Raw genomic sequence first — 23,464 nt, forward strand, 5'->3', positions numbered from 1 at the left:
ATGAGAGCTGACCCTATTTGCCCTTTTTTTAGGAAACTAATTTCTCCCAATCAACTCCATCCCAATCTAAAACATTATTCTTAAATGAACACTTTGGCTAAAAATACAATTCATTAGAATCTAAAAGGTCTCTTCAGAAAACGCTGATCTACTGCTGTGGTGCAGTAGGTTAATCCTCTGCCTGCAGTGCTGGCACCCCATATGGTTTCTAGACCTGGCTGCTCCACTTCCGATCCAGCTCTCTGCTATGGCCTGGGAAAGCAGAAGATGGCCCAGCTCTTGGGCCCCTGCACCCGTGTGGGAGACCCAGGAGAGGCTCCTGGCTTCTGGATTCGGATCGGCTCAGCTCCACCCTTTGCAGCCATTTGGAGAATGAACCAATAGATATAAGACCTTTCTCTCTCTCTTTCTCTCTCTCTCTCTCTCTCTCTCTCACTGTCTGTAACCTCTACCTTTTAAATAAACAAATAAAATATTTTAAAAACAGAACACAAAAATGCTGATCTGTGTATGGAATTGCACATCACAGCAAACATGAATAAAAGCACGGTGTTCTGAGCTCCAAGGGACAGGTAGAGCATCATTAAATGTCATCTCTCCCTCTTAGGACTACAACAAAACTCACGTTCTAAAAAAAACACAAACAAGGTTAGCACTATGGCACTGATGGCTAAGCTGCTGCCTGCAACGCCAGCACCTTGCAGGAGCACTTGTTCAAACCCCAGCTGCTCACTTCAATCTGGCTCCCTGCTAATATGCCTAGGAAGGCAGTGGAAGATGGCTCAAGCATCTGGGAAAGCAGTGGGAGATGGCCCAAGTACTTGCGCCCCTGTCACCCACGTGGGACACACCTGGAGGAGTTCCAGGCTCCTGGATTCCGCTGGGCTCAGCTCCAGCCTTGCGTCCATTGTGGGAGTGAACCAGCAGATGGAGGATTCTCTCTTTTTCGCTCTTTCTCTGTTACTCTGTGACTGTCAAATAAATAAATAAATCTTTGGGGGAAAAGAAAAACAGAAACAGTTAGGAACAGAAAATTGTTAGTGGAAGATGGAGACAAGATGTATGGAGGTGTCTGTGATCTGCAAGCAGATTCCTCCACTAAGTATGAATTTAACAAGTCATGTGCAAGTTGAAATGCATGAAACTAGGTAAAGAATAAGCAGCACACTGGCACACACATACATACATACATACACATTCTCAACCTCACACTGCCCAACCACATACCCACACTCACACGTGTTGCAAAGAGCTAAAGGAAATAAATGTTCTCAAGCCTTGGAAAAATCACAGAAATGGCAATGGGATGGACACAGAACTCTTGTCTGACTGTCCATCAGAACATCATCCATGAACACTAACTTGAGAAAAGTAAGAAATAACTTCCAAAGACAGAGTATCAACTTCAGTAAACAGTGGGAGACACCACCCCCAGTCCTCTATGGTAGCAACGTGAGGGAGCAGTCAGCACTGGGTGACTCTCCCAGTCCACTCAGGGAAGCACCATACACTATGGAACCTATAAGGAAACTTGGGAATCTCTTACATACATATAATCACCACATAGAAAAGCAACTTCAGATTAAATCACACTGTCTCCTCAATGAATTAATACCAGGAAAAGACTTTCACTCAGTAGGCATGCCCTTACCTACGGCACAACCATCTAAAGATGAGTGCACGAAAATACACCCACAGAGAAAGGGTGGGGGTTGGAGAGGAGGCGTGCAGCCAACGATGGGTCTAAAAATAATTTCAAATAAACCGCAAGGGAAGGAAAGACATTATTATTCTTCTGTCTCTGTACAAGGCAGGGGAACAAGCTGAGGAAGGAAGCATTTGGGGACATCCAAAGAAAAAGATCTCCAAAGGCTAAAGAACCCCAAGAATACTTAACCACACAATCACTGTCCACTTGGACAGCAACTATGCATAAGAGGTGTTTGTTATTTAAGCAAGGGAAGTATTATGTTTACAGCATTTAATCCTTAGAGAATTGGTGATCAAAGTATGATCCTCTTAACTGCCTGAATCACTCACTCAGAGAATAGATGTCAGTCAAGCCACGTTCTAATAGGTCCTGCAGGTTGAGTCTGATGCACACCCATGCCTAAGAACTACTGGGTTAGAGTCAACTCTGTAAGGTATTACTGTCAACATTTATCAACACAGATGCAAACCACACATCTATCTTATTCCAAAACCAGCACTCATGCACTTTCATTATTAGCCAGCTTGCTTAGCCTAATTTGCTTGAGAACAAGGAAATCCTTGTTGGTTTTACTGAATAAAGGACAGGGAGTCCTTTCCACTGCCAAACCTATAGGGATTACTGGTTTAATAGGATGGTACCACAGTCCTGATTTAATGGCCCTAAAACATGTGATAGTACTAATAACCTCACAGCAAAATTCATGAGATCACCATTCAAATTACTTAATTAAAAACAGTACTGAGGGCTGGAGTTACAGATTATTGTGTAAAGCTGCCACCTGCGACCTGATCATCCCATATGGGCACCAGTTCAAGTGCTAGCTGCTCCGCTCCTAATCCATCTTCCTGCTAATATACCTGTGAAAGCAGCAGAAGATGGCCGAAGTGCTTGGGGCCTGCACCTATAAGGTCGAGCCCTGGCTGTTGAGCCATCTGGGGAATGAACCAGTGAATAGAAGATCATTCTCTCTCTCTCTATATATAACTATTCCCAATAAAATAACTTGGGGGAGGGGGGGCAAGTGCAGAAATGAGAGTGATGTTCCTTTAGGGCTGTGAGGATCACAGGCCCATGTTTGGTCCTCGAGTGGGGTTTAATTGTCCTGGATCACCTAATTGAAGCAAGAACTCTGAAAACCATATTTCACCAGAGGGAGTGGTGAGAACAAGAGCAACCCCAAAGCTCCAGCTTTCTATGCATCTTCAAGCTGTTTCCTGGAATCGTACTTCCTGATCCTCAACAGAAGGATGAAGCTGAGCCTCATGGACATTCCACTCCTTACTCTTAATCTACCCCTGAAAACCAACAAAAAGGAAGACACTGAAAAACATCACGTTCCAATCACGAGCACTCATGTATGCAACACAATGATCTCACAAATCAAATAAGGGATCTACATAGGAAGCAAAGGAAATGAGAATTGGGAGAGAAATTATAGCAGACAGATCAGCTCCCTACAAGGGGGACTAACTGCCACCTTCAGAAGAGCTAAGTGCCAGTCCACACATGCAGTCAACGGCACTAGCCAGAACCCCAGCATCTTACAGCCCTACCACAGAACAACAGTCTTCTGTTTGTCACAATAAATACAAATATATTTCTTAGAGTCTGAATAACAGGTTGAACAAATTTGTAGCTAGGTCCCAGAAAAAGAATGGCTCTGGAAACAACATATATTTAGAAACTGCTAGAAACCCATCCTACACACTTCCATGTTGACAGAATAATAAAAAATGTGTAACCTAATGAATACGCTACAGGCTAATCACAGAGTACCCAAAGATTAGCCTGTTATCATGTGCTTGGTAACTTGTAATAGCCTTCACAATTCACACATTTCACCCTAATTTGCAGAGACTAAAGTGGTCTTTGGCCTACAAAGAAAGCCCACCACCCTGGTAAGTAAGCACAAACAAAAATGCCACCATACTAATAAGCAAGCATGGACAAAATGATTAAACAACGAGATTATCAGTAACCCTTCACAACATATCATAAAACATCAGAGCCAATGCTTGCCCAGTGTTTTCCATTTCCATTCATATTGTCAGAGAACAACTGACTGGACTCAGCAAGGAACCTGGCCCATTATTCTGGAGAGCTTCACATCAAAGAGTTGAGTCCCTCACAAACATAAAATACTTTTTTTTTTTTGACAGGCAGAGTGGACAGTGAGAAAGAGACAGAGAGGAAGGTCTTCCTTTTGCCGTTGGTTCACCATCCAATGGAGGCCGCGGCCGGCGCACCGCACTGATCCGATGGCAGGAGCCAGGTGCTTCTGCTGGTCTCCCATGGGGTGCGGGGCCCAAGCACTTGGGCCATCCTCCACTATACTCCCTGGTCACAGCAGAGAGCTGGCCTGGAAGAGGGGCAACCGGGACAGAATCTGGCGCCCAGACCAGGACTAGAACCCGGTGTGCCGGCGCCGGAAGGCGGAGGATTAGCCTAGTGAGCCGCGGCGCCGGCCAAAAGTACTCATTTTTAAGACATGCATTGGTTTTCTTTTTCTTTATTTATTTCACATGTGATAGACAACAGGAATTAACATTGTGGTTATGACGATCTGGGTTAATTCCACATAAATGAAGTTTTCCATAACATGGTCAGTCATATATTTAAACTTCACAGACATTAAACTCCAACAATACAAACAGGCAAAAGCTAGATCACCTATTTCTGGGGAGAGTAGCAGATAATAGCAAAAGTGCTGGCTATGTTTATCACCATTACTACAAAAGTCCTTATTATGATGCACTTACATGCTCAGGTTAAATGTGTCAAAATTTTAAAAAGTCTGGAATACTTACGTTGGCACCACAGAAGAATGAACAGGACCTTCAAGCAAGAAGGTAGCACTTTCCCTTCTCCTGGCACTGCTAATTAAAGAGGGCTGCTAGCACTTCAGTGACACTACACCATGTGTAGACTGAGGACTCTAGCGTCTACAATAAGAAGGCACCTTCTTTACGTGCTAATCAGCTATCCCAAAGAGTAAACCAAAGTTTAAGGGTACATTTTTCTTTATTTGAAAACCAGAGTTACACAGAGAGAGGGACACACACACACACACACACACACACAGATCGATCAATCTTCCATCTACTGGTTCACTCCTCAAATAGCTGCAAGAGCAGGAGCTGGTCCAGACCAAGGCCAGGAGCCAGGAGCTTCTTCTGGGTCTCCCATGAGAGGGTAGGGGCCCAAGCACTTGGGCCATCTTCTGCTGCTTTCTCAGGCACATTAGCAGGGAACTGGATCAGAAATGAAGCAGCCAGCACTTTAAAGGATTCCCATGTTAGGTGCCGGCACTATAAGCAGCAGCTTAACCCACTATACCACAGCACCAGCCTGAAGAGTACATTTTTCTTTCTGTGTATTTTGGACATGGAAACCATTCATTCACATAGCCAAATCTAAGGAGGATGGGACAGGTGGTGAGGGGTAGAAGTACAAAATTTTTGCCTGGTTCTTTCCAAACCCTGTGTAACATTTTAAAATATGCATATACACTCTTTTTAAATATTTATTTATTTATTTAAAAGTCAGAATTACACAGAGAGAGAAGGAAAGATGAGAGAGAGGGGTCTTCCATCTGCTGTTCACTCCCCAACTGTCTGCAACAGCCGTAGCTGTGTCGATCCGAAGCCAGGAGCCAGGGAGGATCCCACATAGGTACAGGGGCCCAAGGACTTGGGCCATCTTCCACTGTTTTCCCAGGTCATAGCAGAGAGCTGGATCAGAAGTGGAGCAGCCAGTACTCAAACAGGCACCCATGTGGGATGCCAACACTGCAGGCAGCGGCCTTACTGGATATGCCACAGCGCTGGTCCCCACACATTCTAACATGATGTACAGTGTGACAGATCTGGATAACTCTGTATAGGAGTGTTTGCTTATGAAATACAGCAACTACTTTACAAAGAGTTCCTTTCCTTATATTTTATTTACCTCTTTTTTTTTTTTTAATGCTCTCAGAAAGATACAAATGCTTACCTTAAACCAGATACCGTACCAGCCACAGAGGTGAAAAGATAAACGAGAATTGTCTCATGTCTCCAAGAGGTGAGGTCCACACTACCATCCTTGTCATCAAGCAGGCACAGCCAACATAGCAATAACCACCCACACACATAGTCATGGACAGATGATTCCGATTCAAACCAATGTTGTGGAATGAGACTGAGACCAGTGGGGATAGATCTATTATTTGTATTCTTACTATAGATGATTTTAACTTTGCAAATCAAAGCTACTGAACATGAAGCAAAGGAGAAAGTATTTTTGTATGACATTCGGCTTCTTCTGAGGAAGAAAACAAAAACTTTATTATAATCTGTGCCTTGAAATTCCCCATAGCAAAAATCAGCCACTCTACACCTCCTCCCAAAACTAGTCACTGCACCTGCTGCCTTCCCTTTCCAACCAGGCCCCCAACCTATCATAAAATGAAACAAGGAAAAAGAGGAAGGGAATAGGCAAAGAGGGGAGTGAGAGCAGTAAGAATGAGTAAACAAGGCACTGAGTAAAGGAGCAAAGGACTGAACACAGAGTATTCTGCATAAGGCAGCAGCTCTTAAAAACTCCCGGGAAATCACGAGATGATAACAGCAAGTGACACCAAGCAGCTTGTCACCTCCTTCACAATCCGTGTGACTCCAAGCCCTCACACATCCAGTATCTAGTGCTTCTCAATGAATGTGAATGTTCATGTGTTCACTTTGAGTTTCATCAAAGAAGATTCGGGAACTGATAAAAATGTTTCCAGGAGGGTTAAACACTACTGCGAAAGATGAGAGGAATGCTTCTATTTGTCCTTTGGGGGTATAAAAGGACAGAGAGGGCAAATGCATACGACTGAGATATTCGTATAGAAATGATGAGCAAGCACAATGATGGAAGGAGGAAATGGTACCTGGTAGATTCTGTGGCAACCACAAGGCATGCTAGACTATAATTTGCATGGGAGGAGGAAGTGATACAACAGCAATTGGATCTTTGAGGTAACATAAACAGGAAATGGCCACAGCAGTGATAAAACTGCTTCAAATGAAGTTCTAGCCATTTTCCTTAGACACGTAAATATGGCAGAACCCTGCATTTGCCAGTGTTGAGCAAATGATGGGGGCAGATGTGTACACACACTAGTGTCCAAAAACGTGTTTTCAGTAAATGACCATGAAATGGGAAGTATTTCTGCCAATGTATGAATTCACGTAAGACACACATTCCAGGTAGGCCGTGTGTTTCCTATCCCATCTGTGACACCATCAAACACATGCAGTGAAGTCTTAGGAGGGTCCCACGGACTTGGGCTATCTTCTACTGCTTTCCCAGGCCATAGCAGAGAGCTGGATCAGAAGTGGAGCAGCTGGGACTCAAACTGTCACCCATATGGGATGCAGGTGGCTTTACCCACCACACCACAGTGCCTGCCCCACAAAAAGTATCTTTTAATTCCATTGTTTGACAAACAATGGATGTGTTGAAGCCTCTTGTGGGGGGTGCATTTTTGCATTATTTTGGTGCTGCACTCCAGATTACCAGAGACAGGGGCAATTTCACAATGCCTTGAGAACTCTTCAACAGATTAAAGGATGTTCATCAAAGCCATGAAACAACATTGATAACATTGATTAAAAGAGTACAATCCCCCTGTCTTCACTTTTTAATTAGCCAAGAACATTCATGTTTTAAGTCATCCTTTGCTCTGAGTTAAACAGACAAGGAGAGAGAAGAAATGAAAGTGAGGTTGGGGTCTATCTTTCATTTACTAAGGTGAAGACTGGAATCCTCTTGTAGGTTGTCCGGGTGTTACTGTAGCTGATGGAAGCTAATGTTTTTGCTTCACATTCATTCAACAAATACTGACTCAGTGCCTCCTGGCTTACACTGATTTGGGGACCAAAGCACAACAGCTGCCTCCTACCAAGTGTAGAGATGTTTAGAATTTCCAGGAAATGACCCATCTCCATCTGGGTTGCTGGATTTCAACTTGGCCCACTTAGCATCATGCTATCCCTCCAACTGCTACCACCCCCAGCCCTGTCAGTGTCAGTTTCTGTTCCATGGAAGGGTGGTGGTGAAGGAGAACATGCAACAGCTCTCAATCCAGGTTAATTCCATAAACCAACAACTAGGCAGACTGCTGTATAAATTCGGAGGCTTCCCATAAGACAGAACATGGGACTGATTTGTTTTTCACCCCAAAAACCACCATTGTATGTTTTAAAAATAACAACTAACTCTCTTGCCTCAAACTCACACCACTCGTAAAATTCAGAAACTACTGCTACTCTTTCCTAGTGCTCTTGAGGTGTCAGTCAGATAAAAATAATGCCTATGAAGCACACAATGCCTTCTAAAAGTAAGCTAAGCTGGAAGCGCTAAGAACTAATTCATTGTCCAGCCCTAGTCCCCATCACCCAATGATTACCAAGATACACAAACATATTAGGTCCTGGCCCTTCCTGCTATGCAGGTCCCTGAGTCATCAAAAGAACTCAGTCAACCCAGTTAACAAGTCACCAAGCCCTAGAGGCCAGTTTCTCTCTCTACATTACTATGGCTGGGACACTGTAGCTGGAAACCCTGCCAGGACATCACAGATTACAAGTAACAAGAACAGCATAAGAACAACAAACACCATCTCTTCCATGTTCAACCCTGATGACCTTCCCCAAAGAGGGAAAAACTAAGGGCACATGTCACCTTACTAAAGATGCTACCTCTACAGATATATCTGTATTTTCGTGGCCTATCTCCCTCACACACTATCTTGGTCCATTCTGTGCTACCATGCAGCATACTTTAGACTCAATAATTGGTACAAAACTGAAAATTGAGACAGGCATTTGGTGTACTGGCTAAGCAACTTGTGAGGCCCACAGCCCCGCCTCTGCTTCCGATCCAATTTCCTGCTAAGATGCACCCTGGGAGCAGCAGGTAATGGCTCAAGTACTTAGGTCCCTATAACACCATGCAGGAAACCCAGGTTCTGTTCCCAGTTCCCAGCCCCAGGTGTTGTGAGCATTTTGGAGAATGAACCAGTAGATAGGTGCCTCTCTTTTTTTTTTTCTGCCTTTCAAATGAAATGAAGAAAAATTAGAGGCAGGCGCCATGGTTCACTAGGCTAATCCTCCACCTAGCGGCGCCGGCACACCGGGTTCTAGTCCCGGTTGGGGCACCGGATTCTTCCAGGTTGCCCCTCTTCCAGGCCAGCTCTCTGCTGTGGCCAGGGAGTGCAGTGGAGGATGGCCCAAGTGCTTGGGCCCCGCACCCCATGGGAAACCAGGAGAAGTACCTGGCTCCTGCCATCAGATCAGCGTGGTGCGTCGGCCGCAGTGGCCATTGGAGGGTGAACCAATGACAAAGGAAGACCTCTCTCTCTCACACAGTCTACTCTGCCTGTAGGAGAGGAGAGGAGAGGAGAGGAGAGGAGAGGAGAGGAGAGGAGAGGAGAGGAGAGGAGAGGAGAGGAGAGGAGGGGAGGGGAGGGGAGGGGAGGGGAGGGGAGGGGAGGGGAGGGGAGGGGAGGGGAGGGGAGGGGAGGGGAGGGGAGGGGAGGGGAGGGGAGGGGAGGGGAAAGGAGAGGAGGGGAAAGGAGAGGAGGGGAAAGGAGAGGAGGGGAAAGGAGAGGAGGGGAGGGGAGGGGAGGGGAGGGGAGGGGAGGGGGGAGGGGAGGGGGGAGGGGAGGGGAGGGGAGGGGAGGGGAGGGGAGGCTGAGGAATCCAAACTGAAGGATGAGAATCCAACAAGGGCCTTTTTTGCTGAATCACAACATGGTGGGGTGAGAGGGACAGACAAAAGGGTGTCAAACTTGTCTGTTTTAAACAGAACCCACTCCTCATGATCTAATATATTGTAAAGGTCTAACACCTCCATGTTGGGGAGTTACCAACACATGAACTCGGAAAGATAAAACTCAAGCAAAAGCTGCTGTTAGTGAAACTGCTTCCCCATTCTCCCTGAAATGCAGGGAGAATGATAAAGGTGAAGGATAATACTGTGTGTCTGTTTTTTCTCTTGTGAAACAGTCATGGATTACAATGACCTGTCTTCATAGAAACTGCTTTAAGAATTAGCAGACAGGGGCCGGCACTGTGGCACAGTGGGTTAAAGCCCTGGCCTGAAGCACCAGCATCCCACATGGGCATTGATTCTAGTCCCGGCTGCTCCTCTTCCTAGCCAGCTCTCTGCTATGCCCTGGGATAGCAGTGGAAGATGGCCCAAGTCCTTGGGCCCCTGCACTCACACTGGAGACCCAAAGAAGCTCCTGGTTCCTGGCTTCAGATTGGTGCAGCTCTGGCCATTGCAGCCATCTGAGGAGTGAACCAGTGGATGGAAGACCTCCCTCTCTCTATCTCTACCAAACTCTTTCAAATAAATAAAAATAATCTAAAAAAATAATTAGCAGACTAATAGTATTTGTGAAGGGGCCTGCACTGTGGTACAGCAGGATAAGCTGCTACCTGTGACACTGGCATCACATAAAAACACCAGTTGAAGTCCCAGATGTTCCATTTTAAAAACAGCTCCCTGCTAATACACCTAGAAAAGCCGCAGAAGATGTCCCAGGTACTTGAGCCCCTGCAACCAACATGGGAGAACCAGATGGAATTCCTGGTTCCTGGCTTCAACCTGTTACAATGTCCAGTAACACTGTAAGTAGGGAAGGAAGCATGACCATTAGGAAAGGAGAGTGGAGCAACAAAGCTCTCTGAGGAGAAGTGGTACCTGAACTTTACCCAAGGATGGGAACAGCAGGTACATCAGGGCCTACCAACAAGCCATATTTACCACTTGCCTCCAAGCTCACCTTGTTACAAGATCTTCTCCCATTAAATTCAACACTCTTTCCACGTGTAATTCTTCTGGATTTCATGTTTACATGACTTTACTCAACAGAAAACATCACTATCCCAGGCCATTCCTAAAAAGCTTCCTGTACCTTAGCCTTACTTCTTTGGATAGTGAATTGGGATGCATCTTTAGGCCTTGATGAAAGAGAAGCCTTGCATCATTAGAAATAGTCAAATACGGGATAAGGAAGACAAAGGTGGCCTCAACAAGATGCTGCAATCATGAGAAAGACCAGCTTCCAGTAAACTGGAACATTGCAAACTATGTCAGATAAACCTAAAGCAGACCAATAAGGAGTAATCTAATCAAGGGAGGGGCAAGCCCATAAAAGATGTCATGTACAAACCCAGCCACATTTTGTTTATTTGACCAAGTTCACTTATCTGCAGATATCTGGGACGATACTCTATTTCACAATTAGTGTCCCGGGTACCTTAGAAGACATCTACCTGAGGTATGAACAAAAGCCCTTGGGATTGTGCGGTAGGAAAAAAATGGACTATGAATGTAGGCAGGCAGCACAGGCTACCCTCCAGGAACTAGACTGTGAAGGTACTTCGCTTGTTAAAAAGAAAAAAATACTAGCAGAAAGGATCCCAAATCCTACAGAACATTGGACAGAATAGTGGCCTTTCATACCACCCAAAATAGTAAACATTGTATACAGGACGTCAAGTAACACACTCATTCGGACCATGCCAGAGTATTGGGGAAAATGCTGCCTCCTAGGTAAACACTGCTCTGGTCCCACCTAACAAAGCTTCAAAGCAATACAGATCAAGCCAAACCCTAACGACTTAATCTGATCCAAGAACAATGTTCAAGAACATGTACAGAAATACAGACATCCAGCATCCAACCAAGGGAAATGTACAATGCATATCATTCAACATAAAATTACCAGATATGAAAACTAATCAATCTAAATGTTCCAAGAAATAACGCAGTTGACAAAATTGTTACACAAAGATACTAAAACATGTATTGTAACAATATTCCAGATAATGAAGAAGCTAAAGCAAATATTTAGCACATTAGCAGACATGAAAAAGATTATATGAAGACCAAACTCGAACACAAATAAACATCTGAGATGAAAGGTACACTCAGTGGGATTTAAATGCAGATTTGGAGAACACCCTATCTTCAAAAAAATAAAAAGAACTGGATAAAAGGTGAATAGAACATCACTGAATTATAGAACAACTTCCAGAGAACTAAAACACAGGCAAATGAAGTCCCCTAAGGAGGCTAAAGGAAGACACCAAAAGGTATAAAGAAACAAGGCATAGACAAAAAGATAAATAATATAGGATCAATGAACCCAAATAAAACAAATAAAAACTATACCAAGGCACATCATATTGAATTGTTTAAATCTACCAGGACAAACATTCAACTGAGGAAAATGACACTTCATGCAAAGTGAAAGAATTATATATAGCACACCTGTTGTCTAAAATGATGAATCCAGAGGCAATGAAACAGTATCATGGAAGTACTGGGGCAGGGATTAAAATTAAACAGAATGCTAAACCCAGTAAACAAAGCTTTTAGAAGTGAAGGTAAATTTCTTAGAACTGCACATGATTCTCCCATTATCATACTTTGATCATTTCAAACACACATTAACTAAAAGAGCTACCCAACAGCATGCCTATTATTAGATATGTTAAAGCCTTTCAAGAAAAAGAGAAAGAAAAATGATACATGAGGGACATACAGAAAAACAGTGAGAAAAGAACAGCACCAAAAATGGCAAGTAGTAAAAAATGTCAGATATATCCACATTTACTTTGTATTTCCCTCAATTATTTTCTCTTATGGATAGCATGCAATATTCTATTTCTCAATTATAACCTTTTCTTTCTTTGTACAAGAGCATATTTCAGTTAGGAGAGCTCAAACATTTTAAATTACAATAGTATTTATCTACTCAGCCAAATATTTTTCCAACTTGTGACAACAAAATACAACAGCATTTTAAAATGTTTGTAGAAAAATGCAATTGAAAGTTGCAAATCCATCCAGTTTTTTCATAACACATATTTTTCCATTAATTTTTTGAAGACTCCTGTTATTCTGCAACAGCTTGGTGAGTTAAAAGCATTGTATCAAAATTGTCTGTTCCTTGTCTTATCTTTTGGCAGGTAATATTGAATACATAAGCAGCTATCTGGCTTAGCAGTTAAGACACATGTCCCACATCAGACTACCTGGGTCCAATTTGCAACTCTGGACATTGATTTCAGGTAAATACTAAAGCAGATCCTGGGAAGAACAGTGATGGCTCAGGTAAGTGGGATCCCACCAGCTAAGCAGGAGAGCAGGAATGTGTTCTTGGCTCCTGGTTCCAACCCTAACCTAGTTCCAACCATTGCAGACATTTGGGGGACAAACTAGCAGATGGAAGTATATTTTCTCACTCTATAGTAACTTTTAAAAGATAGTCAATACATTTAGCATTAAGCAATATTATTAATGCATTTTATTAAAAATATGTAGATATCTAAAATTTGAATTCTTAAGGATGCTAACTTTGAATAACCCTAATTTATAACAAGGCATGCTATAGAGAAACATCCCTATACATTTGGGATGGTCTCCATTCCAAATCTTAATACAGGAAAGTATTTTATGCCAATAAAGTAAATCAGAAGAAGTATAAAAACACAGTAACACGGACAACTGAGCTTTGAACAAAATACCTGTTAACAGACTGGGAGAATTGTCAACACCTACTCCAACCTCAGAACCAAAATGTACTCAATTTCAATATCCATACTCTTTGAATGATTCCTTATAGTCAAAATTCAAACAGCTGAAATGGGATTACTATGTTTGAACTGAGTTTCACACTATCTCAAGGGTCTAATTAAAATATAGCCGCTCCTAAGTTATAACACAGCAGTTCTTCAACAAAAAAGGAAAGCTATCTCCCGGCACAGACATAGTCTACACATTTGTACTAGTAGCAATAGGCTAGCATTGTGGCACGTCAGGTTAAGCTGCTGCCTGCAATAGTGGCATTCCACAACAGCGCTGTCTCAATTGTTCTACTTCTGATCCAGATCTCTGCTAATGTGCCTGGGAAAGCAGCAGAAATTGGCCCAAGTGCCTGGGCATCAAGGGCCTTGTCCAGTCATGGTCATGGAGGCCATTTGGGTAGTAACGAGAGGATGGCTTTCAAATAAATAATACTTTTAAAAAAATGAATAAAAGTATGCTAGGGCCAGTGCTGTGGCAAAGCAGGTAATGCCTGCAGTGCTGGCACCCAATTTAATATGGGTGCCCGTTCATTTCCCAGCTGCTCCACCTCAAATCCAGTGCTCTGTTATAGCCTGGGAAAGCAGTAGAAGAAAGCCCACGTGCTTGGGCCCCTGCATTCATGGGGGAGACACAGAAAGAAGTTTCTGGCTCCAGATCGGCACAGCTCTGGCCATTGTGGCCAGGTGGGGAATGAACCAGCAGATGGAAGATCTCTCTCTCTGCCTTTCAGATAAATAAATCTTTAAAAAACATAAAAAATAAAAGTATGCTAGCATATCCAAACACTATAAATGCCATATCTCTATCTGCTGATTGTTGTTAATAATGGATCTCAGTATTGAGCACTAGGTGCCTTCCCCCAAGGTGAAGCAATGGCTAACGGCCATGACGGAATCCACTCACCAACACCTTAGCTTCCCAAACTACAACCTCACCCCATGCATGCTTTCTTGCAGGCAAGTAAATAATAGGTCACACAGCATAGAGTCTTTCCTGTGACTTTGTAACTTAAAAAGAGGTATTTGTACCCACACTTATCCATCAGCTCACAAATGGGGCACCATTAAAGCAAGACAATTTGCACAAATCTAAAACTCCAGAGTTGGCACTTTGGCGTAGTAGGTTAAGCATCCCCCTGTGGTACCAGCCAGTTCCTGGCTCCTGGCTTCAGACAGGCCCAGCTTTAACTGCTGTGGCCATTTGGGGAATGAACCAGCGGACAGAAGACTTTTCTGTCTCTGTCTCTTCTCTGTCTGTAACTCTGCATCTGAAATGAATAAATCTTAAAAAAATAAAAATAAGAAACTCCCTGAAAACTGAGAAGTCTCCAATTAATGTGCAATTCACATGAAGCAATTCATGTCATGTACACTGATTATGGATAATAATATGTAACACAGAGAATATTCGGAGTATTTGAATTCTCTTCATGAAAATAGTTTCTTGAGTTTGGAGGCAACCATCCTGTGGTTACTACTGCCATACACATTTTACACTGAGGCCTACCATGCCACACAACCCACCCAAGGATATACAAGTAAATGGCAGACCCCTAATAAGAAGCTACACAGGGGAAGGCAGGTAAAACCACCACCTGCAGTGCCAGCATGCTATATGGGTGCCGGTTCAAGTCCACTTCCAATCCAGCTCTCTGCTATGTCCCGAGAAAGCAGTAGAAGATGGCCCAAGAGCTTGGGCCCCTGCAATCCAGAAGCTCCTGGCTTCCTGACTTCCTGGATCAGCACAATTCTAGCAGATGAAGACCCCTCTCTCTGCCTCTGCCTATCTGTAACTCTGTCTTTCAAATAAATAAATAGAAAGATCCTTGTATCCTTAAGGTCAAAAAAAAAAAAAAAAAAAAAGGAAGCTACACAATCTGCATGCAGTTCAAATGGCCTCTTTAGGATCATGCATTTTACATTTCTCATTAACATACACCCAGTACCATCACTCACTTCTTTTACAACATCCTCTTCAGGAGCCAAATAATCCTTATCTCCAAAATCATCCTTGCAAAGAGTATCTCACTGTGAATCGAAATGGGACTAACCAAATCTACTGGGAGATGACCAGAATGAGGGGTAAGAAGATAAGCATGGCCACCACCACATTCAGAAGGGGCTGATTAAAGGCAAAAAGTCTTGGGTGCAGGTGTTACAGTGCAGAGGGTTAGCTCCTGCTTTTGACATCTGCATACCGTAAAGGAGTATAGGTTCAAGTCCTGGTTGCTAGACTTCTTGTTAATGCACCTGGGAAGGCAGTCGATGTCAGCCCAAGTACCCACCTACCCTAATGCAATTCTGGAGATTTGGCAATAAACCAGATGATGGAAGATCTCTTTATTTCTTGTCTTTCTGCCATTCTACCTTTAAAATAAATCATTTTTTAAAATAAAGAAAAAATAAAAGTCTCAGGAGAAGGTGTTGTGGCACACTGAGTTCAAACCACCACTTAGAAAGCCATTATCCACTATTGAAATGCTAGTTCCAGTACAAGCTACTTTACTTCTGGCCAAGTTTCCTGCTTATGCATCCTAGGATGGCTCAACTGCTTAGGGTCCTGCCACCCACAGGAAATACCAAATGTAATTTCCAGGCTTCTGGTTTTAGCCTGACACAACCCTGGCTATTGCAGGTAGTTGGCGAGTGATCCAACTGATGAAGATCTCTCCTTCTAACCTTGGAGTAAAAAAGTCTCTATCATGTTACTATTGTATACAATGAAAAATATATTAATGTATAATAAATACCACAATGACCAAAACAAACAGAAAACTAACCCAAGCCTTTAGGCAAATGAGTACCTCACAAATACTTCTTGTGGTCTTCTTAGCTTTGGCTGTTCTGTCCTTCAAACAGGCAGAGAACAATAGACAAAACGTCAGCTTTTCCTTTAAAAGGGAGTGATTTCAGAGGAGCATCTTTTATTGGTTACAGAAAATGACACTTGTTTCATTTTTTTGGTACTTTGTCTTTCCTCTATAAAAACATCCTCCATAGAACAGAAATAGAGGGACCACTGCTGGGACGCAGCAGGTATATGGATGCTGCTTCAAGTCCCAGCTGCTCCACTTATTATCCAGTTCCCTGCTAATGTGCCTAGGAAAGCAGTAGAAGATGGTCCAAATTCTTCCACCTGGTACCCACATAGGAGACCCAGAACAATGTACTGGCTCCTGGCTTTAGTGTAGCCCAGCCCTGGCTGTTAAAGCCATCTGGGGAGATAACTGGCATCTAGAAGATCTCTCACCTTCTCTCTGTATTCTATGCCTTTCAAATAAATAAATAAATAAATAAGAGAAAGAAAACGAAAAGAACTAGAAACCTGAGGAAACATACAAATCCCTCCAAAACGCAATTCTACTACAGTATTATATCTGTTAAAAAGACCCCTGAAGTTAAATGAAACAGTACAAGTATACAGGGAAAAACATGGCTGGGGGAATTTCTTACAGAAAAATAACACTTTGTAAACACATGACTATTTTTAAACAGAAGATTTTAAAAACATGTTTTAAGTATCACCAGAAAAATATAATGGCTTAATTTTGTGAGTTGAGAAACCAGATCAGCAAGGTCTGAACTTTGTGTATCTATGTGGGTGCAAACTCTTGAAATCTTTACTTAATATATACTAAACTGATCTTCTGTATAAAGAGAATTGAAAATGAATCTTGATGTGAATGGAATGGGAGAGAAGCGGGAAAGGGGAGGGTTGCGGGTGGGAGGGAAGTTAGGGGGAGGGGGGGAACCACTGTAATCCATAAGCTGTACTTTGGAAATTTATATTCATTAAATAAAAGTTAAAAAAAAAAATAGAGTCTCCATCCTAGAGACTGCAGTGTACAGGCATCTACCATTAGAGCTTCAAGATGAATATCAGCAGATTGGGGGGGGGGGTGTCATATGGGGACTGGCCTTACCAAACACAAACTTGTAAGATTCTATTGCCAAAACCAATGTAAGCATTCATGCCAGATATATTAACATTTGCACATGTTTAGAAGCATGGACAACACTTACATTATTACACATCCTAATATATTTGCTGCTTAACAATCCCTGAAATTACTCTTCTTGTGATGATTCGTTCTATAAATTTGGGTAGTGGGAATGTCTCTTGTGCACTGTAATAGCTCAGCACTGAAACATCCACCCAATCAAGTATTTCTGAAAAGAGTACAGCTATCAAGCACAGCACACCAACCCATCTGTCACACAAATCTTTGCTGACTGTACTAATAACAAATCTCATGTCATCTAAGATACAGTGCTGAGAATTAAGAGAAATCAAGGATGAAATCAATATATTCTTAGTATAATATGGCGAATTTAAACCAAGACATTCATGATGGAAGAAAAAAACTGAAGGAGTTAAGCTATGTCGCTCCCCCTCTTCGTGAAGGAAACCCTGCCTAGGTTTCCTATCCGAGTCACGGCACCATTATATCGCTCCCCGTCTTCGTGGAGGAACGACACAGGACCCTGCGCTGTTCTTTTGTCTGCTCGGCCCTTCCCGGGTTTGCTGCTGGTTCTTCCCGGGTTGGCTACCATCCCTTCCACCTCCGTGGAAGGGCGGTTCCCCCTAGCCACTTTCCCCACTTCCACGGGGGAGCGGCACACCGCTGGCCGGCTCTCTCGGGGGCTGCTCAGGTGTTCCTTCAGATAGATGTTCCCGGTGCATGTTGTCTCTCTCCTCCTTTATAGTCCTCTTCCACCAATCCCAACTCTGCTACCCACACGCAGAGTACACTGCTCTCCTCCAATCAGGAGCAGGTCCTGCTGTTTATTGGTTGAACTGGAGGCAGCTGTGTAGAAGCTGTTTCCTCCTCTCCCAGCGCCATATTGTGGGAGAGCAGATGCATAGAATAAGTCTTAATTCGAGTAACAGTCTAATCCGAGTTGCTCCCCACAAGCTATATAACTCAAATTTCCACTGTATAACTTCGGGAGAATTTCAAGTATCTACACAGGCTCATCTGTTTTTTCATTCATTGTCCACTATACTCAGTTCTTCATTGGATACAGACATTACATAGCTGCAAAAAGTATCCACCATTCAGTGCTAGGAGTAAATAAAGAAGACAAACCCAAAAACATCTTTCTCTCTTTTCATCAACCTCTGTAATACATTCAGTAAATTCAGAAATATGACCATAGAAAATAAGTAGAATGAAATGAAATATAAATATTAAAGAGGGCAGAAGTATTATTTTGTAACATCACTGACAATGAAACCAAAAACTCTTACCACACTGCCAAACTCAACTTCCATATAAGCCATCACAAACCTATTTTCAGTTACAATTCACAAGTCATAAAAATTCACAAGTCATAAAAAAGTAATCATGAGTTGAGTTTTAAGAACCAGTTCTGTAGCAACTGTTGTGGTTGAAACAGGTTAAGCTACTGCCTATGATACCACCACTCAATATCTGAGTGCTAGTTCAAGTCCCAGCTGCCCTGCTTCCAGTCCTGCTCCCTGCTAAGACACCTGAAAAAGCAGCCAAGATAGTCCAAGTGTTGTGCCCCTGTGACCCATATGGAAGACCTGATGAAGCCTCAGGCTCACCCATTGCTGACCACAGCAACCATTTGGGGAGTGAATCACCACATCGAAGATCTCTCTCCCTCTCTCATTGCCTTTGAAATAAATTATAATAAGTCATAACAAAAAGAACCAGTTGTATAGTTACTAACTTGGGCGAACACCATGGTTTTTAAAAATCCCACAGTGTAACAGTATAATTCCTGGTTTCCTGACAAGGAAAAAGAAAAAAGAAAAAAAATTCAGAACCAGAATATTTAATTCTTAAAATGTTGAAAAACATCTGTCTTTAGAAATGGCAAACACTAGCTGACATATCCTTGAGATTACTACTGAAGAGGATCAAATTAAAAAAGAACACATATTAGAAGCTGGCAACTCTTTGGCCAATCATTATGGAACTTGTTTGTTTAACCCACTATAACTTTTTATTTATTCATGTTTATTTTGATTACTGGACAAGACATAGGAACCAGGATATGTAATACAAAAAACCCGTAATTCTGCTTCCTCCATAGAAACCTCAATGGAGACTTTGAAAATGGGCCCACATCTGTCCCCAGGAGACATAAACTAAAGCCTGAGTTTATTACAGTCTATGGTATGGCTGTGAATATTTTCAGCCTTGGGTACTAACCTTTTCCTCGACGGCCCTTCTTCAAAATCTGAAGAACTAACATCGTTGCTAGTAGAGGACACTTGGGATGCATCATCCTTCTCATTCTCTGACTGTTCTGATGCTGGTCCGAATCCCTTAGACTGGTCAGTACCAAGGAGCCCTACAGGTGAGAGAAGGTTACAAACACTTGAGACACATCACATTAGGAAGTGGCATGTTATCATACTTAACCCTACATGACAGTGGATGAAAACAGACAAGAATGCGGACTGATGAGAAGCTGAAGTTACTTATCCCTCTTCAAGGAGCAGAGGAAAGTAAAACCTCAATTTAAGCCTTTGGGAAAAAAAAAAAAAGAAAAGAAAGAAATGGGGCTGGTGCTGTGGTATGGCGGGTAAAGCTGCCACCTGCAGTGCCGGCATCCCACATGGGCACTGATGCTGGATGCTCCACTTCTGATCCAGCTCTCTGCTGTGGCCTGGGAAAGCAGAGGATGGCCCACGTGCTTGGGCCCTGGCTCCCATGAGGGAGACCCAGAAGAGGCTCCTGGTTCTGGGCTTCTGATAGTCCCAGCTCCTGCTGCTGCAGTCATTTGGGGAGTGAACCAGTGGATGTAAGACCTCTCTCTGTGTGTCTATACCTCTAAATTCTTCCTTTCAAATAAATAAAAAGTAAAAAATATTTTAAGAAAATGCAATGCCAGACAAGTAAACAATTTCAACAGTAGGAAATTCAAGCAAACATTAGAAATCATAGTAATATTTACAGGTTGTAGGGATCCTGTTTAAAATACATCTGCATCTTTTGTGGCTCAAGCATGGGGTGGGAAGGAAGAAAGGATTATCAAAACCAAATCAAATTTGTTATTCCTGAAGTGCTACATATTTACTCTAGAGGCACTTAAATCACCCTCAGGAACCAGTACCTGCCACACAAGACACAGCATTTTGACTTTTTAGCTGCAGCATACCCATTAACTAGAAATCCTCCAAGAGCTTCTCATAGCCATCCATTAACTTGGGTTGTAGCTAGGCTGTTTCAGATCATTCTCAGAGGATGCAGTTACGGAACCGCACATATATGGGAGACTCTTGGCTCCCACTGAAGTGTTTTTTTCATAACCAAAATGGAGAAAGGGACTGGGGAAGCAGCTGTCAGCCGTCAGAAGTGCTCTAGATACAACTATGTACTAAGTACTACAGGAAGTATTTTAATAAGCACTAGGAGGTAACAGCTGAATAAAAGCATCATTTTCTAGCAACCAAATTCCTTTGCAAGGATGAATAAAATGAAAGGATGCAGGTTCTGAAGAACAGGAAGTGTCTGTCCACGAACACGAGTGTCCACAGGGACTGTTAAGTCATTGGTTTCATAGCCATCAGGAGATGGCCTTGTACCAGCAATGACAGCACACTTTCTGCAGCTCCACAGAATTCAAACTTTAAGTCAAAGCAACAAGGTGGCCCCTTGATTCATGGTCCTCAAGCCTTCTCACTAACTGTAAACACTTAATTCTCTGTCTTAAAACACTACCAGTGTTACTGTTGCACTGAAAACTACACAGAAGGGGTTGGCATTGGGGTGCAGTGCATTAATTTACTGCTCAAAGCTAGAATTCCATGTTGGAGTGCCAGTTCAAGTCTCAGCTGTGACACTTCCTACTAATGGTTCTAGAAAAGCAGAAGATGAAGGCCCAAATGTATGGGGACCTGCTACCCATGTGGGAGACTCAGATGGAGTTCGTACCTTTTGGCTTCAGCCTGGAACAGATCTGGCTGTTACAGCCATTTGGGTAATCAACCAGTGGATGGAAAAATCTTTCTCTCTCTTCCTTCTCCCTGACACTATGCTTTTCAAATATGTGGATAAATCTTAAAACACACACACGAAACAAACAAAAAACTATACAGGGAACCAGTGCTGTGGTGTGGTAGGCTGAATTTCTGGCTGTAGCATCAGCATCCCATATGGGCACTGGCTGGAGTCCCAGCTGCTCCTCTTCCAGTCCAGCCCACTATTGGGTAACTATTTATATCCTGGGGTCTGTCCTATTATGCATCCATTTCTCCAGGTATTGAGCTATACATCATTTCAGAGAGTAATAACATAAGGCTGGAAATCTACTGTGGTAAATAAAACCTGATAGCTATTTATGTAAACCAATGTGGTTTTAAGACTTAAGACTACCTGGGGCCGGTGCTTTGGCAAAGTGGGTAAAGTCACCGCCTGCAGAGACCACATGAGATATGGGCATTGGTTTGGGACCCGACTGCTCCACTTCCAATCCAGCTTCCTGCTATGGCCTTGGAAAGCAACAAAAGATAGCCCAGGTCCTTGGTCCCCTACACCTGCACTGGAGACCCGGATGAGGATCCTGGCTCCTGGCTTAGAATTGGCTCAGCTCTGGCCATTGCGGCAAATTGGAAAGTCAAGCAGCGGAAGGAAGACGACCCCCCCTGCCCCAGCATGCCTCTGCCTGTCAGTAACTCTACCTTTCAAATAAATCAATAAATTTTAAAAAAAGAAAAAAAAAAAAAAAAAAGACTTATGACTACAACATGAAAACAATAGCACACAACTTTCCAAAAAAAAAGGATATGCGGTGATTTTTCACTGTAATGCAAAAAGGAGACACAACTGTATGGAAATTTAATACAAGGATGAAGTATATTTCATGGGGCTAGAGTTGTGGCATCACAGATAATGCTACCACCTGAGATGCTGGCATACCATATGGCCACTGATTTGAGTGTCAGCTGCTCCATGCCTGGGAAAAGCAGCAGCAGATGATCCTCAGGCCCCTGCCACCCACCTGAGAGACCAGATCAAGTTCCTGACTTTGGACACGCCCAGTGACAGCAACTGCAGCCATCAGGAGTTTGAACCAGCACATGAAAGATCTTCTCTCTCTCTCCCTCTCTATAACTCTGGCTTTCAAATAAATAAATAAATAAATAAAATGGCACCGTGGCTCATTTGGCTAATCCTCCGCCTGCGGCGCAAGCATCCTGGGTTCTAGTCCCGGTTGGGGCACCGGGTGCTCCTCTTCCAGTCCAGCTCTCTGCTGTGGCCACGGAGGGCAGCAGGGGATGGCCCAGGTGCTTGGGTCCCAGCACCCATGTGGGAAACCGGGGGGAGGCGCCCAGCTCCTGGCTTCAGATCAGCACAGCACTGGCCGTGGTGGCCATTGAGGGAGTGAACCAACAGAAGGAAGACCTTTCTGTCTGTCTATCATTGTCTATAACTCTCTCTGTCTCTATCTCTGCATGTCAAAAAAATTTTTTAAACGAAAAATGCATACCCCGTATTTCAGACAAGTAAGAATTAAGCTATCCATTAGAGTAGTTAGCAGTCAGATATAACTTCTGAGTACTTGAAATATTATTTCAACTTTAGTTAATTGTACAGCTAATATTTAATTGTATTTTGACTAACTGTGGAAATATTTTAGATGTACTGGTTAACTCAAATACATTCAAACTGAATTTTTTTTTAGTATGGCTCTAGATAAGCAAATGTACAGGTTGTTAAAACAATATGTCTACTGATGAGCACTACATCAGAGAACGTTAGTAATGTCACTACATAGGGGTGGAAGAAAAGGAGACATTGCCAGGAATATAATATATAACAAAATATGAGATGTATACCTTATGTTTAAGTGTAAACTTGGTGAGTTTTTGTTCCATATTTCTATTTATTTGAAAGGCAGAGTTACAGAGAGTGAGAGGAGAGAAAGAGATGTTTTCTATCTGCTGGTTCACTCCCTAAATGCCCACAATGGCCAAGAGCCTAAAGTTTCTTCCGGGTCTCCCACATGGGTGCAAGGGCCCAAGTCCTTGGGACATCTTTCATTGTCTTCTCAGCGCATTAGCAGGGAGCTGAACCAGAAGTGGAACAGCTGGGTTTTGAACCTGCCTCCATAGGGGAAGCTGGCATCACAGACAGAGTCTTAA

General features: G+C 43.0%; 1 protein-coding gene across 9 annotated transcripts in view; it reads right to left on the reverse strand.

Annotated features, from left to right (window-relative positions):
* JARID2 (jumonji and AT-rich interaction domain containing 2) overlaps positions 1-23,464 on the reverse strand; it is a 258,168-nt gene that overhangs the window by 87,197 nt on the left and 147,507 nt on the right. For 8 of the 9 annotated variants that reach the window (XM_089334426.1, XM_089334424.1, XM_089334427.1 and 5 more), the window contains one exon: positions 19,527-19,668. In XM_089334426.1, coding sequence (XP_089190552.1) covers positions 19,527-19,668 — 142 coding nt within the window. Of the gene's footprint in view, positions 1-851; positions 993-19,526; positions 19,669-23,464 lie in introns of all 9 variants that reach the window. The other variant, XM_070074380.2, reaches the window with a different exon arrangement.

The sequence above is a fragment of the Oryctolagus cuniculus genome, chromosome 5, assembly GCF_051225735.1.
Source record: "Oryctolagus cuniculus isolate XC-2025 breed Fujian yellow rabbit chromosome 5, ASM5122573v1, whole genome shotgun sequence".
NCBI classification, from domain to species: Eukaryota; Metazoa; Chordata; class Mammalia; order Lagomorpha; family Leporidae; genus Oryctolagus; species Oryctolagus cuniculus.